Consider the following 19009-nt stretch of genomic DNA (forward strand, 5'->3'; position numbering starts at 1 on the left):
TTATTTCTTACAATGCAACATGCAGGACATGCAGTTCAACTATTTTCTTGGTAGGTACATCTTTCAGAATTTTGTTCTTGCTTTTTGAACAGCAGATCATGAAAGAGACAAAAGCTTTTAAATCAAGCAAATGAAGGCTCACATAAGCGGCTGATAATTGATGTACTGCATGCATTACATGTACTGCCAGGGTCCAGATCACGTCATACTGATATACCAGTAAAACCTCACATACCTGCAAAGTCTCATGGCAATCCCTCAAACATTGCAGGAATAGTTGCACTCACAAGATTGTGTCATTGGCTGCAACACATAAAGGACAATAACTGTAACAGAAGTTATGGCAGCAAGTGAATGGCTGTATGCACATTTTCAGATGATGACCACAGTATTTACCAATTTTCATGGCAGTGCATAAGAAACTAGGACTAGTTGTGCTAACAAGATTGCGACATACACCGTATTAGTTACAGGTGCCCTGGATGGTTGAGTGTTCTAGGCACTTGACTTAATTGATCACTGACATCACAGCTGTGGTCTCCATGCTAGTGTAGGTATGTGAGAAAGCTTGCCATTGGCTTCCTGTGTGAAGGTGGTTCTTTTCAGGGTTTTCCTGGGTTCTTCGTCCACAAGATATGCAGGCCTCTATGTATAGCTTATCATGCTGAAAAATCGTGTTAAACTCATAACAACCAACATGACAGAGGTACAAACTGGAGTAGCCTCCCTTTGCTGTAGTGGCATGCTAGTTAGTTCCATGTTTGTTTGATTTTTCTTTACTTTGTTCCCATTTATGCAGTGATAAACAAAAAAACACATGAAGAAAGTTCTGTCTCCATAAGAAAAATACACTTTAAAACTTTATGAAAGTCCTTGACAAGTACTTAAAATGAAATAACAATTCACTGGGGCTGTGTGAACCATGTTCATAAATAAAACCTTTGAGTTCAGGCCTGGCTGTATCAAAGCACTCATCTGAACAGCACATACATGTACTTGTGCAAAACCAATCATGAGGTTCAGAAACTTGACGGGAAGGTCATTTATTTCCATTATTCACATAATGCAAACTTTTGAGTGATTATGATATCTGCATCATCCGGATGTATGTTTACATATACATGTCATAATGTTTTTAAACACTGGATAAATAATTGTATACCATATATAACCTATTTGCCTTGCATGCAAGTACTTCCTTCCTCTGAGATGAGTTTTCCCAGTGTTAAATGTCTTGAGGACATTTAGCGGACATACATAAATGTAGGGGGACATAACAAAGATAGGAAGCAGAGTGTTGTTAAAGTAATTATAAAGGACTTCAGTTGAATTGTGTTAATAATGTCTGATCGAGAGGGAGAAGAAGCCTTTCTCACAAGCGATGGGGGAGTTGTAAATGTTAAGCAGTATTGTAACTGGCTTGCTGAGCACATAGACGACAAGGTACAGTATGTACAAAAATGCACCTGTCTTTGCTGCAGACAAATGTCATTTCTGTTCCAACTTTCCATTAGGTTTTTCACATAAATGAGTTTGTTATGCAGAAATATATGGCTAGAACATTGCAGTTTTGGGAAAGACTCCTGAGTTGTTAGGTTTTATTTAATTATATGGCAATTTTTCAACAATATATGAGGTAGTTTCAGCAACTGGATGTTGGGGGTTATGTGATCTTTGAGAAGGAGGGTTGTATTTTTCTGAGCATCATAAACCTCGGTTCCTTGCAGCCAGGAAGAATTAGAATCAATAAAATGTTTTGATTCTTTGCAGCATCAGCAACAGGACTTTGTCCTGTCAATCTGTCCAGCTATTCTCCTGACTTGAAAAACTTGTTAACAAGATTGCATAAAAACCCACTCAAGAAAGACTAGTGGAATTCGGTTATCTTATTCTTTAATTCATATGTAGATGAGCTGATTATTATGATACCTAGTTGATCATAAATGAAAATGGTGCCACTTGTACATCAGATATGGGGGCCCTGAGTGGCCGAGTGGTCTAAAGCGCTCTCCGTCATGGATCACTGCCATCTCACCTCTGCCTGTGTGGGTTTGAGTCTCGGGCTCGGCCAATGTGGATATGTGAGAAAGCTTGCCGGTAGCTTCTCGTGGGTCGGTGGTTCTTTATGGGGTTTTCCCAGGTTCTTCCTCCACCAGTAATACTGGTCATCATGTATAGCCTATCTTGTGCTGAAAAATGGCGTTAAACCCTATAACAACAACAACATCAGATATGGCTGCCATGATGACTTGTTCTCACTATTCCTCACCACAGCTGCAATCTTGAAAATATTCTCATTGTTTCCCCTCCAACCCGTTGATAGGAGCCATCCATGGGAAAAGGCCACACTGGCCTCTATACAAAGGTGACCCATGTGTGCACGTTCACCCCTCATACTTACTTTACAAGCAAATACATACATGTACCATATGCCAAATACAGTTATCATTATTATTACTAATTATTGTTGTTGTTGTCCTGCTTCTTCTTCTGCTTCTTCTTCTTCTTCTTTTTCTTCTTCTTCTTTTTTTCTTCTTCTTCTTTTTCTTCTTCTTCTTCTTCTTATTATTATTATATTGGCACTATAATAATAGTTTAGTGCACTGTTCAACAAATCATAAAATTCATGTATATGTTGTCCTTGCCCAAAATTATGTTCCACACAATATTACCGTGTCATCCTATAATTATGTTCCACACAATATTACCATGTCATCCAATAATTATGTTCCACACAATGTTACCGTGTCAACCATTACTTCTTCCCAAAAATTTTTGCTGATCTTAGTTTGTTTCCTGCATTGTGACAAAAAACTAATTCAACTACTAATTGACAGCATACCTATGACTGAAACAGAGGATTGAATCTTTGTTCACCAGCTTGTATAATTGGGCCTAAGAGCTGCGGCTGTTCACATTTCAAATGATTTTTTGAGTAAACCACTTGTTCAGCTCAGAGATCAAAGACAGCTTACTTAAGAGGCAGGTGATGAATAGAGAATGAAAAGAAGCTTAATGTGACTGTTGTTAGTTAATCATGCACTGAAACTTTGCCTTCCTTCACAAAAACAAGCATTTTAAATATTGAATGACCTTGGTCCCCGTAAAAAGGGATGTAACTCTATAGCATCTACTGGAAAGTTCCATTTTTTTTATAATGTCCTGAGGTGTATAGGAAACACCTGGCTGCTGACTATTGACTGCCTAGGGATTTTTAGTGTGTGTGAATTGTTCAGCATTAGTATTACTTTTTTTTGTAAGAATGTGAATCAAACTTAGATTTTAAAGAGCACATTTAGTTTTTGTCTGAACTTTACATAATTTCTAAAGTCTGAGATATATTTTCCTGTTTGTTGAGCAAATGTGTTTTGTGTTTACTGGCCCTCTCTGACAAATATCTACTCTGGGTGTTGGCATCCCACTCAAAAGTTTCCCTGGCTAATATGTCAATATTGTGGCTAGAAAACTGTAGGCTTCAGTATCAATGCTTCCTATTTTTACTTCAGTATCAATGCTTCCTATTTTTATCAACAGGCTCTCTAATGCCAGTATAATGACTTTGACAGTATCACCTTTAGTGTCATCTTAATCATCCCACTTTTATCACAGCTTTTAGATTGCCACTTCTACCATAAGTAACATCCACCTAACCAATTCATCAGCTACAATAAGTAACATACACATAACCAATTCATCAACTACCATAAGTAACATACACATAACCAATTCATCAACTACAGTAAGTGACATACACATAACCAATTCATCAGCTATAATAAGTAACATACACATAACCAATTCATCAGCTACAGTAAGTAACATACACATAACCAATTCATCAACTACAGTAAGTAACATACACATAACCAATTCATCAACTACCATAAGTAACATACACATAACCAATTCATCAACTACAGTAAGTAACAAACCCATAACCAATTCATCAACTACAGTAAGTAACATACACATAACCAATTCATCAACTACAGTAAGTAACAAACCCATAACCAATTCATCAGCTACAGTAAGTAACATACACATAACCAATTCATCAACTACAATAAGTAACATACACATAACCAATTCATCAACTGCCATAAGTAACAAACCCATAACCAATTCATCAACTACCATAAGTAACAAACACATAACCAATTCATCAACTACCATAAGTAACATCCACCTAACCAATTCATCAGCTACAATAAGTAACATACACATAACCAATTCATCAACTACCATAAGTAACATACACATAACCAATTCATCAACTACAGTAAGTAACATACACATAACCAATTCATCAGCTATAATAAGTAACATACACATAACCAATTCATCAGCTACAGTAAGTAACATACACATAACCAATTCATCAACTACAATAAGTAACATACACATAACCAATTCATCAACTACCATAAGTAACATACACATAACCAATTCATCAACTACAGTAAGTAACAAACCCATAACCAATTCATCAACTACAGTAAGTAACATACACATAACCAATTCATCAACTACAGTAAGTAACAAACCCATAACCAATTCATCAGCTACAGTAAGTAACATACACATAACCAATTCATCAACTACAATAAGTAACATACACATAACCAATTCATCAACTGCCATAAGTAACAAACCCATAACCAATTCATCAACTACCATAAGTAACAAACGCATAACCAATTCATCAACTACCATAAGTAACATACACATAACCAATTCATCAACTACAGTAAGTAACATAAACATAACCAATTCATCAGCTACAGTAAGTAACATACACATAACCAATTCATCAACTACAGTAAGTAACATACACATAACCAATTCATCAACTACCATAAGTAACATACACATAACCAATTCATCAACTACAGTAAGTAACAAACCCATAACCAATTCATCAACTACAATAAGTAACATACACATAACCAATTCATCAGCTATAATAAGTAACATACACATAACCAATTCATCAGCTACAGTAAGTAACAAACACATAACCAATTCATCAACTACAATAAGTAACATACACATAACCAATTCATCAGCTATAATAAGTAACATACACATAACCAATTCATCAGCTACAGTAAGTAACATACACATAACCAATTCATCAACTACAATAAGTAACATACACATAACCAATTCATCAACTGCCATAAGTAACAAACCCATAACCAATTCATCAACTACCATAAGTAACAAACGCATAAACCAATTCATCAACTACCATAAGTAACATACACATAACCAATTCATCAACTACAGTAAGTAACATAAACATAACCAATTCATCAGCTACAGTAAGTAACATACACATAATCAATTCATCAACTACAGTAAGTAACATACACATAACCAATTCATCAACTACCATAAGTAACATACACATAACCAATTCATCAACTACAGTAAGTAACAAACCCATAACCAATTCATCAACTACCATAAGTAACATACACATAACCAATTCATCAACTACAGTAAGTAACATACACATAACCAGTTCATCAACTACAGTAAGTAACAAACCCATAACCAATTCATCAACTAAAGTAAGTAACATACACATAACCAATTCATCAACTAAAGTAAGTAACATACACATAACCAATTCATCAACTACAGTAAGTAACATACACATAACCAATTCATCAACTACAGTAAGTAACAAACCCATAACCAATTCATCAACTAAAGTAAGTAACATACCCATAACCAATTCATCAACTACAGTAAGTAACATACACATAACCAGTTCATCAACTACAATAAGTAACATAGACATAACCAATTCATCAACTACAGTAAGTAACATACACATAACCAATTCATCAACTACAGTAAGTAACATACACATAACCAATTAACCAGCTACAATAAGTAACATACACATAACCAATTCATCAACTACCATAAGTAACATCCATCTAACCAATTCATCAACTGCAAAAAGTAATACACATAACCAATTCATCAACTGCAATATCTTTCACCAAAGAGATGCTGATGGCACTCCAAATTTAAGGGCCATAAGAAGTAAAAATTACATTATACCAAGGTCAAAGAAGGAATTGTTTAAAAAAAGTTTTCAAGATACTGGTCCACTGGTATGGAACAACATTCCCAGTGACATAAGGCAGGCTCCTAACATTTCTTCTTTTCATAATCAATGTCTTAAATGGATGAAATCTTTAGAAAATTGAACAGTTCTAGTACAAAAAAGACCTGCTTTTCTGTAATTTTGCATAATTTCATAGTTGAATTTTTCAATGCAGGATATTTTATGTTTTCTATATATTTATGTTTTCACAGATGCCTGTGCATGTGTTCCAGGCTTGATATTTTGAATTTTAAAATTATTTAATTATTTAGTGTCAAGCCAGACTCTTCACATCATGTTGTATATACTGTAAATATTGTATATAACAGATAGAAGGCCTCAAGGTAAATTAGTTCTGTAACTGATTGAGTTACCTTCTCTAAACAAAGACTTTATTATTATTTATTATTATTATTATTTATTTATTTATTATTATTATTATTTCTATTATTATTATTATTATTACTACAATAAGTAACATACACATAACCAATTCATCAGCTACAAGTTACTAGTCATTTAATGTTTTTTGTGGAGGGGCTGTTATTTTCTTTTGAGCTGAAATATCTTCTTTTCTTTTATCCCAAGATAATGAATATTTATTTTGCAAATAATATCAATGTTATAATAAGGTGTTATTTTGCTATAAATAGATATTTTTCCAGCTATTGACAGACGGAAATTAAACAAAAAAGAATCCGGTCCCAGCCACAGAACATTGAAATTTTAGTTCCTAATATAATTGCAGTGTACTGTGGCATGTATCACAGTGTGTTGAGAAATACCACCACATACCATAGTACAAAATATTTTGTGCTATGCAGTTCTGATTCATATACAGATGACCTAATTTGATCTGGTTGGCCATTAAACAGTTTTTTTAATCCTACTGGTCATAACTGACCTGTTATCTGTCATCCTACTGGTCATAGGTGACCTGTTATCTGTCATCCTACTGGTCACAGATGATCTGTTATCTGTCATCCTACTGGTCATAGATGATCTGTTATCTGTCCTCCTGTTTATTCACATGAGTTTTATCACTACTCTTCCTGCTAAATGACTTGGAAGATTGCCTGAAACTTTACACACACATTCATTCTCAGATGGAAATGGTGTTGCTCAGACATCCACTATGCCCACCACTGCAACCATATTGAAAATCTTGTTATCACTAATCATCCTTAATCATGTCTAGTTGGTCCTAAATGAAAATGATTCTGATTTGATATCTGTTATGACTGGTATAGTATCCATCTTAAGAAATCTTGTTGCAGCTACTGCTGTTGAATGAATCAACATAGGGTTTTCACCAGAATACTTCCTATGGTGTTATGTTTTGAAAATGGTTCTGTTTGGACATATAGTATGGCAGCCACATTGGCCTTCTTGAAAATCTTGCTATAGCTGCTCCAGAATAGTTTTATGAATAATAATAATAATAATAATAATAATAATAATAATAATAATAATGACTTTATTTAAAGAGGGTAACACAATTAGCTAAATACTAATCTACCTTTAGGCCCTCATACAAAGGAATTTATTTTAGCCGCCTCTCTGGTGCCACTGGATATATTGGGATTGGAAGAAGGAAATATAGTGGACATTTCTAATCTCAACTGGAATACTATTCCAGAGCAAAGTTCCAAAGTATTGGAAACTTTTTAAAAATAATTCCTTATTTGGTTTGGGAATTTTATATTGTTTGGTAGACAGTGATCGCAGGTGGGGAGTATTGCCAGGCAGCCTATACTGGAATAGTGATTGTAAATATTCAGGAGCACTATTATTGGATATCCTGTAGTTTAATTTGGCTTTTCTCAAACAGATTCCATCTATAATAGGTAATATTTTTAACTTAACAGCTAAATTTTCCTTGCTTTCTTTCTGGATTGATATTAGCCCAAATGCTCTTTTTTGAAGATGTGCCAGCATTGTTATGTTTTTATCATTTGAATTACCCCACACTGTATTACAGTAGTCTAAATAGGGTTGTATGTAACTGTTATAAAATAGTTTTCTGTGCCTCTCAGGGAGAAAATGTCTTATCCAAGTCTTGTTACATGTTTAGGCTCTAATAAACAGTAACAAAACAAAGATCAAAACAACAAGCTATGAAAAATTTAACTAATAATTTATTTCCCTGGAAAAACTCTGTAAAAATGAAAAAATAAGAACTTACGGTTTTAAGAATCAAATCCAAAAATAATCCAAGAATAATCCACGAATTAAATTTTAGAAGTCCTAGTAATGAAATGTGAACAAAACTACATTATTTTGACATGTAATGAAATTAAAAAATAAAAAGATTTTAAATCTTACAATTTAATTAAATCAAATATAAATTAAAGGAAATATATGTAACACTACTAAGAAGCCATAAACTTTAATTGCCTTTTTTACTGATATGTTTGATATGTTCAGTCCATGATAGGTTATTATCTACCAAAACACCAAGTAGTCTATGACAACAGACCATTTGCAAATCTTTGAATAAATACTGAGTGAATCTCGTGGCTGAAAAACTCACCTGATCAATGAACTTTTTCTCGTTCACTCAGAACAAACAAATTTTTATTTTATTTTCAAATGAGCTGGCTAGCTAAAGTGCATTAAGAGTTTGAAAGTTGCAGATTTATTACACTTAGATAATGTTAGCTGTTTACCGTTTATGTTCTGCAGTGTTTTGTGTACATTCACACAGTAAATCTCAGTGACATAATTCTTTCTATATTCAAGACAATACAGCGTACAATAAAAAGAAGGAAAAATCACAATGGAATTTAATATCTTTTGCATAATAGATAGGTTGTAATCCATTGTACTGCAGTGATTGATACAATTGAAGACATTTTGCCTGGGTTATAGCTATCTGAGATAGTATCTATCTGGACTGTTAAAGTAAAACTTAATTATCAAACAAAAATTCACTTGAGAAAACCACTAATTCACAGACTAGCCTCTAATTGTTTGCACACTATATAATAATTATCATAATCCTAAATCAGACAGACACTTGTTTGCAGTGGAGATACATGTATATCGTTAGTGAATTGGGCTTCATGGCAGTCTTTGTAAAATTAGTACACAACAGCTGGATGCAATAGGATGACATTTATGGAACAGTTTCCTTTTTGTGTTGTTTTGTAGTCTGATAAATTGGCTGCCAGACCTGTAATGGTATTGATGGATATGCATGTTATTTAGGACTTGTCCCTAATGTATTGACCAGTTGGCATGTGGATAGTCTTTTCTGTTGTAATGTATGTTATTTAGGACTTGTCCGTAATGTATTGACCAGTTGGCATGTGGATAGTCTTTTCTGTTGTAATGTATGTTATTTAGGACTTGTCCCAAATGTATTGACCAGTAGGCATGTGGATAGTCTTTTCTGTTGTAGGCATACAGCTGTGTGAATAGTCTTTCCAAAAACTTTGCAGATAGACACTTCCAAAATAGAAAGGAGAGACCTATTAAAAAAGTTATTTTGGCAGAAACATATGAGTTAGTATTTTGAGTTTTTGTATTGTTTAATTGTTGTTGCATTGTTCAAGATGCTGTAGAGGAATATTGAAGGGGCAGCTCATATATTTTCTGTTCAATTCATATCAGATGCTAAAAAAAGGTAAAGATGGGCAAAGATAGGAATAGTTCTAGTCCAGCTCAGGAATACCTTCCTTGGGTTGAACTTTAAGATTGGAGGAGCATCTGCCTTAAAAACCCAGCCACAGGAAAAATGAAGTTTGGACTTCTTTGCAGGCTGAGCATGGTTGTTTTATCATTGCCACATTCTATCCATTCCTTGCAAAATACAAAGTAATAATGCTAAGTGTGAAGCTTTATCATCACAGTGCTGATTGCTAGTATTCTTTCGTTATTAACATTTTGCATTGGAATTTTATTGATGTTCAGAACTTGCTGTTTTATTGTAGACGAGAGAAGACATTTTATGTCAAAATATACACTTGTTTTCGTTTCAGTCCCCTTTAAATTAAAAATTTATGTCCATAAAAGATCTACTGTTTTAGAAGCCAGTCTGATGCAGAAAGTTGGTAGATCTACTGGTTTGATCTCTTGGTTCTGTCACATGTATGACTAAAAGCTTTATGATAAAGTACCGCCTGAGAAAATCTTTGCATGAATGCAATTTAAATTACAAAACTTTTGACCATGTTTCTTGTGATTTAACGTATTTTACCATTATCTTTTGTTGTATACATATTTTAAAATCTTTACCTTTTATATTTTATCTTGTACATATATTTGAACAGTTATGTTTCTAAAGTTTGGGTGCAATTCTGTCGTTGATTTGCAGAACTGTACTTCTAATTGGCACCACATAGCCATTATTGTTCTGAGGGACTATTAAATGCTTGTAGCTGTTACAGGTATTAGTTGGTTTTGTTCCATAGGGTCATAATGACACATGATTAGCATTGTACATGTACCTTAGTTTACCTGGTGGCTTCATTTTGCCTGATTGTGGGGTGTGAGGCATGGGGACCTTATCTATGTTTGCTATTATTTTAACTGTTGCCCAAGGTAAGAATTTAATCAGGGAGAGACAGGTAACATTTGCAACTGAACATTGAAGAAATTTAGTGAATTATGTACCAGATATGCATATAAATCAGTTTTATCTTCAGTCAATAAGTGTGTGTGATAGACAATTTAGTTGTTAAAATTTGCCAATTTACTGTATGGAGAAAATTTAATATGTAAAGAATGCAGGACAGGTATGTAAAAAAAATGCCTCCAGGTAAAAATGTCCACATGTCAAAAATGCCTCCACAGGTGGAGTAGAACATCTTAACTATATGTGCACAAAGTAGTATGCATAGTTGCAGTGTACACTATTGGTGTAGGTGTTAGTTGTTATATTAGGTTGACAAGATAACAATGCATGTAGTCTGTACATGGCCTGCTCAGAAATAGTGGATTACTATTGAATGAAGAGAAATTTAATTGTTTTAATTGAATGAAAAGAGGCCTTGTGATTTCTGTTTACAATTACTTGTGTTTATTGTGATACAGTAGTGGACCTGCCTCAGTAGGTAAGTGTAACACTTGCAAAGAAACCATGAAAAATTCTGTAGTAAAATGGACTGCACCCTACTGCAGGTACCTGGGTAGCATAAACCGCTTGATGTGGTGGCATGCTGTGCATATCACAGCCTGTTTTTGCACTTAGAGTGTTGTGATCCTGACTGTGTAGCTAGGTTGAATGCATTTTGATCTTTGCATTCCACACATTCTCAGAGTTTTTGTATTTTGATACCTACTTGCTACGCCTTTAATGTTACTGTTTGAAATCGGTAGAACTTTGCAATATGTTGCCTCAGATAGCAAGTTGAATCTATTTTTGCTGTATGCAACATCTCATGCTAAATATAAACACGACAGTAAGATTTTTAATAGACTTTAATGAAATTCTGCATTAAAGTCAACTTCACATTGTACAAGACTGTTGAAAATACACCTCATTGACTCTTGCCTGGTTGACAAATTTTCATGTAAATTCCTTTTTTGTCAAAGAATTTGCTCCATGAGCAGCATCTTGTCACATCTGTCAATAACTAAGAGCTAAGATGGTAGAGCATTGGTTCAGTACAGATCAAGGTCAGCCTGAGTTGGCTGCTTCAGTTTGCCTTTGGGAAAGGCACTTCATTATCCCGTTTCCTTGGCATTATAGATCCAGTAATTTGTTTAAAAAGTTGCTATTAAAACCAACAGCAAAAAACTCAATTTGAAATGTTGGATGAGGTATCTACAAATTTTAAGTTGCCTAGATAAAGTTTACCGGGGTATAAATCCCTATCTTTTAATGCCTCATGAGGATTATATAAGAAATAGGATACTTTGTCCTATTCTTGAAGTGTTTATTATGTTGATTTTACATTATATTTAAAAACCTTGAATGATTTGATCATGCATCTGTCTGACACTATGTTAAAATATCATGCAGGTTTTCTTGCACATTGAAGAAAGAGATCCAGACTTCAATATATGGTTTGGGGTAGTTGTGGAACACATCACTGATAGTTTTCTGGTTTTTATCTAAGGCTTAATTGTTGGCTAAAAGTTCCATGAATGTCCTACATGTATATTGGATCACATTCCTTGGAGTACAAAGAAGACTTGTCAGTTATTTGGAAATTTATTTTAACTTATCTTTGTATGGGGGCAGGAGGTTCTAGCTGGAAAAGGTTGTGTGGTTAGAACTTTTATTCAAGAACATTGTGATATTTGACTGTTGAGATAAAGAAGAAAAATAATACTTGCATTATTGAAATAGACAGTACATATGGTATTTACCAATGTTGCTTTATCATTTGGGTTCCTTTATGCTTTTAGATAAGTCAGGATTCATTTACTGTCTACAAAGTTCCAAGCCAGTTTTTAACTCTACTATTCATAGACTAGTACAGCTTTTGGGATGGTTTGTTGTCCACCATCCCAGTGGTCTATCACCTGCCTGTCCATTAGCACAAATTTATTATCACTACTCCTGAATTAGGTGGGGGATTTCCATGAACCTTTCTATGCATTCTTTCTATTGTCTAGTTAGTCCAAAATGAAAATAGTGCCGTTGGAAATCCAATAGGGCTGCCACAGTGCTATCTTCAAGATCTTGTTATTGCTACTCCATCAGAATGGATGGTGATATCATCATCATCATCATCGTTTTCACTAAAAGACTTAATGATATCTAGGCTTAGGTTGTCAACAGTCCAGCAGCTGTATTTCTAATCTAGTATTGATAAAACTTGTTAATTAGTCTTATATTATCAAGATGTTGAATAATTTTGATTATGAGCAAGACCTATGCATGTCAATGAGGTAGTTCTGTATCTGCTTGGCCAAGCTTTTTACCACTCTAAAAAGCAAATTCCAGTACAATTTTGCTTTATCATAAGTTTATATTATCTATGACATAGACAAGTTCTGTAAAAAGTGAGATTTGTGCATATTAATGAAACACCTAACATCTAATTGGCTGAGCTTGTTGCATGTACCCCTCTGGATCTAGAGACCTTATTTCTCATTTAGTTTCTATGCAAACATAGTAAATATGCTTATATCGTTAACATCTTGGATAATTTTGATTATGAGCAAGAAACTATGCATAATACATATTCTTTTCGATACATTTCAGTCGGTAATATTGACCTGCTGCAATGTTTGGGAGATAGATTATATTCATTGTTTTATTACAATAATACTGGAAGGGCTTACAGGATTGCCTGTTATTCATTTATCTTTGGTCAGTCAACCATTTTCCATAGGTTAAATGTCAATTAACACAACATTATTGCTGCTTCTCCAAAGGAGAAATGCAGTAAAACTAGACCACATAATCATGATAATCATGACAAACATACATAATCACGACAAAGCCTAGTTGGTCCCAAATGAAAATACTGCCAATCAGACATCAGCAGTGGCCATCTTGAATAGTGTTCTTGCCTTAGACCCTGTGTCACCTGGGGCCCCTCTACAGTTACAAAAAGTGAGAAAGAGGCTTTAAATAATATCAGTAACTTTAGCAGTCCTTGTAGTGTACAGATTGTTTATTCAGGTCCATTGTATTTTGCATTCACAACATGACACTTGCCAGCAATATCAAGCCTGTTTGGGTCTCTTGTTAATTAATTATATTAACTTAACAATTTCATGGATTTTCTAGTACTAAGTACTTATGAAACAAAATCAGTACTCTGAAATATTCACTCAGCCTTTTGACCTTGGGGTCAAGGTCAGTTTACTGCAGTGCTTAGGAAGGGCATTCCACATTCTGGCCCTGGCCTTCTTGTATATAGATTACTTTAACTAATAGATTTGTTTATCTTGTATGTGTGATAGTAATTTACCCAAGTGCAAACATGTGCATATCAGATGGGGATTGAAAAGATACCCAATGCATCATGCCTTAGGAACATGCATACATGCTGCTGAGGACGTATATTGGAAACTGTTGAGATTCCCGCCTTAAAATCATGCATTAACTTACTGAGCATGGAAAGACGATTTCAGGTATGCAACAGACATTGATCTGCGAGTCCATATTAACCACCCAGGGACTTAGGCCAGGTGGGTCATACCCAAGAAACTGCAACTGACAATTGGTCAACAAGGTATATCCTTACACCCATCCCCTGGCCACCAGTCTACACTGACAGCAAAGTAAAGCAGGTTATAACATAGTTTTACAAGCAATCACTAGTTGAAAAGAGTGTCTGTTTATGATTGAACTTCTTGATATGACTGCATGTTTCTAATTCTAGACGTATTTCCATTTCTTTACATGTGTTTATATTATAAGATCCACAGAAAAATCCTGAACATATGATTTGCCAAAGTTTTATATATAAAAAGCAACATAAAAATAATTGTTTAATTATTACAAGAAAATATTTTACACAGACGTGTGCATAATTCTTGTATGGAAATCCTGTATCACACTTTATGTCAGAATTAATATGACTCATTTTGTAGAATAGAGTAGAACATATTCATAGGTAGGTACGGTAAATGCCAACATTCCAGTTTTGAAAATTGAGATATGGTTGTTACTGTTAAGGAGCTACCAGTCTCTTTCATGTGCCATTCAGAAGGGTGGGAATTTCAATAAACTTAGAAATACACAGACCATAGAACTATTCCTCTTGGATGCCTGGAGTTGAATACTCATTTAATTTGTGTCTTACCTGTATAACATTCAATACACTGAAACCTGCATGAGCAGATACCCACAGATAAAGGATACCTGCTCATATGGGACAGCATTGATAAACCTTTTTTCAAGTTTATCTTCAAATTTCACTCCTTTGTAAAGCCACCTGTCCATAAAAAATATAATTCTTGATCTTAGAGTACTTCATGTTTACATTTATTTGGATGGAGATTTCTTATTAAGATTTTTGTGTAGCACTTCATATTAACATGTTTTAGAACTTTACTTTTAACTGGTACCTTGTAGCCATTACTAAACAGTAATGCACACACACACAGAGACCCAGATAGGTTTCACTGTAATGTTTCTCTTGCATCTTGCTTATTTTTATTTGCAGAAATCATAATTTTCAGCTTTGGAAAACAAATAGTCATTTCACATACCAGAAGGTGGCAGTTGTTCATTTTATCTGACAGAAGTGCAGTGTACAGTTAACACAGGGCTTTAATGAGAAAATGAATAAATTTCTTGTTAAGAGTTGAGCAGTTTTTAAGAACAATTTAAAACCGAAAACAGTGTTTCAAGCAAGACCAATGTTATATATTTTAGAAAACCTAAAAACACATTGAAAATGTGAAGTCTATGAATCTATTCCAAAACACTCATCACAACGAATATTTATAGAATATGTATCTTTCCTGTGAATCTCCAAATTACAATATATTGCTGAAATGAACTGAAAACGTTCAAATTAGTAATATTCACCCATGTCTTGGTAAACCATCACCACTGATTCTGTTTTGCACTCATGCCAATTGGTGATCAAGCTAAGGGGAGATAACATTTCATGGCTGATCATGGGAACTGCAGAGTTAAGCTTATTAAATGTGCTACATTGTTAATGTGCTTATCCACATGTACATTTATATTTAGATCAGACATAAGTACCCAACCTTAACATAAGTGGTATGGGAAGATATATGAGTGGCTGTCCAGCAGGTATCAACATGAAATGCAAGATGTACCTTAGTTTGAATTTGTCATAGGTACATTCCTCATGTGCATCCTGCACCTGATAACCTTCATAGTAATGTAACTTATAATTTTCTTTTACACATTTTGAACTATAAGGTTGTTTGAGATTTTTTTTTGCAAGACCTTTGTTAGCCTGTTATATTGCAATAAGTTCTTCATGTAGACAAATTAATTTTGGTCAGGGATTGTTTTATATGTGTATGTGATGAACCCATTTAGTATACAGCTTATTATACCAGCTTTTAGCTTTACTGTCGTAGACCAGATGACTGTGACCTGTAACAATCTTGTAACAAAATTTTTCAAGTGTTAATGTCAGTATATTGTTTTATTGATATGATAAAATTATGATTGCAGTAATTTGTATAACCAGATTCATAACACAGTATACAGATGTTCAGTTATTGCCAAGAACCACTAAATGGCTGAGCTTGTTGCCACTGGGAAGCTGTAATTTATTAAACTTTGAAAATAAGTTTATAACACTATCATCTTGGACAAGGTCGAATATGAGTAAAACATATTAATCCAATAATCATGCATATGACAGGCTGGGCATGTTTCCATAGTGGAGTGGAGTCTTTATTTGTGATTTAATTTTTAGTTCTACTGGTCATCGACAAGAAGAGCTTATGGGATGATCTGTTGTTAATCATCAGTCTGTCCATTAGCACAAATTTGTTATCACTGCTTCTCCTAAACTATGTGTACTTAGAGGATTTCCATGAAACCTTACACATACATTCTTCACAGGGTCTGATTGGTCCTAAATTAAACTGAAATTATTGACCTCTTGTCAAAGCAGAGTTCAGACAGACAGAGACAGGATTATAGTTTTATTCTAAGAATTTAAGAGAAATTTTAGTGGTTAGGAAGGGGCATAGTAAGCAGCAGCAGCTACTACCTTTGTTAGCTGGATAGGTTAGACTGAATTTAAATAGATGTCACAGAAGCCATATAAGGTCATGGGATTGATGTGAATAGTTCAGATGCTGGAGCATCTACATAGTGTTATGGAGATTCTAGGTTTGAATCTCAGGCTGGATGCCTTTTTTTGTGCTTCAGTGACATTTGGCGTCCATTTTGAGATATTTTGACTAGCATGCACAGGAGAGTGAGATAACTTTAGGATTTACACCCTGGATTACCAGAAACATATGAGATTTATTGGAAATGTTAGTAAAAATGTTGCAGGAACCAGCAACAGGCATCATCTTGGATAGCTGATACCATTGAAAACTCTAAAGTTACAGAGGTCACGTTTTAAGCTCTGGTTCTGTTGCAGATTTATCTTCTTGCCCTAAGAGTGGTTGATGTATCAGTGCAATGTCAGTTCTTGTTGTATAGTGTTGACAGCTGGATATAATGTGAGAGTGAGTGTTTTCCATTTAATTACTGTTTGGGTTAAGATGAATTGTTGGGTCAGGTTAAAGGACAGCTAGTTCATGTCCATGCCACATCATTGAGGAATGTCTAGATGATGAACTAAGGTAGGAAGTCCAGATACTTCATTCTGACAACCTCTGACCATAAACCCTCTCCCCTGGCCCAACCCTGGAATTTGAGAAAGCTGTAAATCTTAAGGGAATGCTATCACTATACAAGTTTTTTATTATTAGCTAATTATCTTTGGTGGAGATGGATAGGGCCAGAGTGTGGAGCCAGCTATTCTTAGACTAGGGATGTACCAGGTGTACTCTTTTACTTAAAATATAGGTTCACAGAATGCCCTCATTTGCTTTATAGCTTGGAGAGCCTTTGTTGTAGCAGTGTTATGGAATGTGGTGATTCAGTTTCACAGTAACAATGGGTGTGTATTCAATTTTAGGAAGGGGAGATACATAAATGGAAAATCAGGTGAGAAAACTTTGTGGTGTCATGGATGCAGGTGTACAAATCAGTGATACTAAGAACAGCTGTACATCTTAGTACAGTGGTCCCCTTTTTGAATGCCTCTACCTCTCGACCATTAGTAAACTACTTTGTCACCAGAATCACATGGCATCCATGAGTTTGTTTTCAAAATTACCCCTTAGGATCCCCAATAGGACCAGCAGTGGGGATATTAGTGCAAAAACTGTCAAATTTACCCTTCGTATGCAGCTGTATAATGGGAAGCAGAAATATATGAAGTGCACTACATCAAAAGCATTTTCATTTAAATCATTGATAGTTCACTTCTCTTTAGATACTCCATGGTTGTAATGTCGAGATAATCTGTGTCTTTCTGTCTCTCATCACACTCTTACTCATTATGCAATGATGGCTTCTTATATAATAGAACTTTGTACTTCTATGCCGTATATGTATGGCTTGGGGCTTGATTTTTGTTAATGTTTTCTTCTGGTCTTTTCTTCAGTATTTGTTTGTCTCTAAACTTGAGCACATTGACATTTTTTCCAGCATGCCAAGACAGTAACTAAATCCATACAAAGAGGTTTGTAATCCTATTAGCATTACTGTTCTGTGTTCCTTAGGTTTTGTCCCTGATAATTACTGGCTATTATTAACACTGATAATTATCAAGATGATCAGAAGTGACTGCTCAGGGGCATAGTATATTTCTCTGTTCCTGAAATTAAAAATGGTATCTTGGCCATTGTGGCTTTTGTCTCTTAGATAATACAAAGTGTACTTAAAATGGTACCAGACAAAAATGAATCGATCATGTGACAAACTCGCTTCCTTTGTAAATATTGAGTCTCTTGTTGATTAACTACAAATTGCTAATGAAGGAATAAGTTGTTGTAAAAAGTGCAGAAGGTTATGAGATCGCCAGTGAATGTTAAAGTTTTGACCAAAAAAAAAAGAGCAAAATATTGTCAAACATTCTGAGTTTAGAAGGAAAATTGAAAGGATTTAGTTTAAACCGAAAAATGTAGAATCCATCGATCTTCACTATGAAATTTGATGTCTGCAAGATTCAAAATAAACACCATCAGTAATAATTTTGACTGTGGTGTGAAAATGTAATTGACGGACAGTTACAGTTACAGCTAGATGTTTTTGTTTTTGTTTCCTGATTTTATTCAGAAGTTGTGTTTGCACCATGATGGATTCAAATTCATCCATCATGATAAATGATCTGTTTTATACTTTATATGTAATTATTGTGCAAAACTATACAACTCTCTTGAGTATTTGTTTGCTTTTGTTTTGATGTCTCTTAGCTG

At 34.4% G+C, this 19009-nt stretch overlaps 1 protein-coding gene across 3 annotated transcripts in view; it reads left to right on the forward strand.

Annotated features, from left to right (window-relative positions):
* LOC149779954 (septin-7-like) overlaps positions 1-19009 on the forward strand; it is a 141978-nt gene that overhangs the window by 46901 nt on the left and 76068 nt on the right. Inside the window, exon 1 of one of the 3 annotated variants that reach the window (XM_089936658.1) lies at positions 1278-1443. The exons of the other annotated variants lie outside the window; for them this stretch is intronic. Within the exon in view, the coding sequence (XP_089792784.1) occupies positions 1342-1443 (102 nt within the window). The 5' untranslated portion in view covers positions 1278-1341. Of the gene's footprint in view, positions 1-1277; positions 1444-19009 lie in introns of those variants that run through there. 3 annotated transcript variants of the gene reach the window in all.

This window comes from Sinohyriopsis cumingii, chromosome 16 (assembly GCF_028554795.1).
Source record: "Sinohyriopsis cumingii isolate HCF-2022 chromosome 16, ASM2855479v2, whole genome shotgun sequence".
In the NCBI taxonomy this organism is placed as follows: Eukaryota; Metazoa; Mollusca; class Bivalvia; order Unionida; family Unionidae; genus Sinohyriopsis; species Sinohyriopsis cumingii.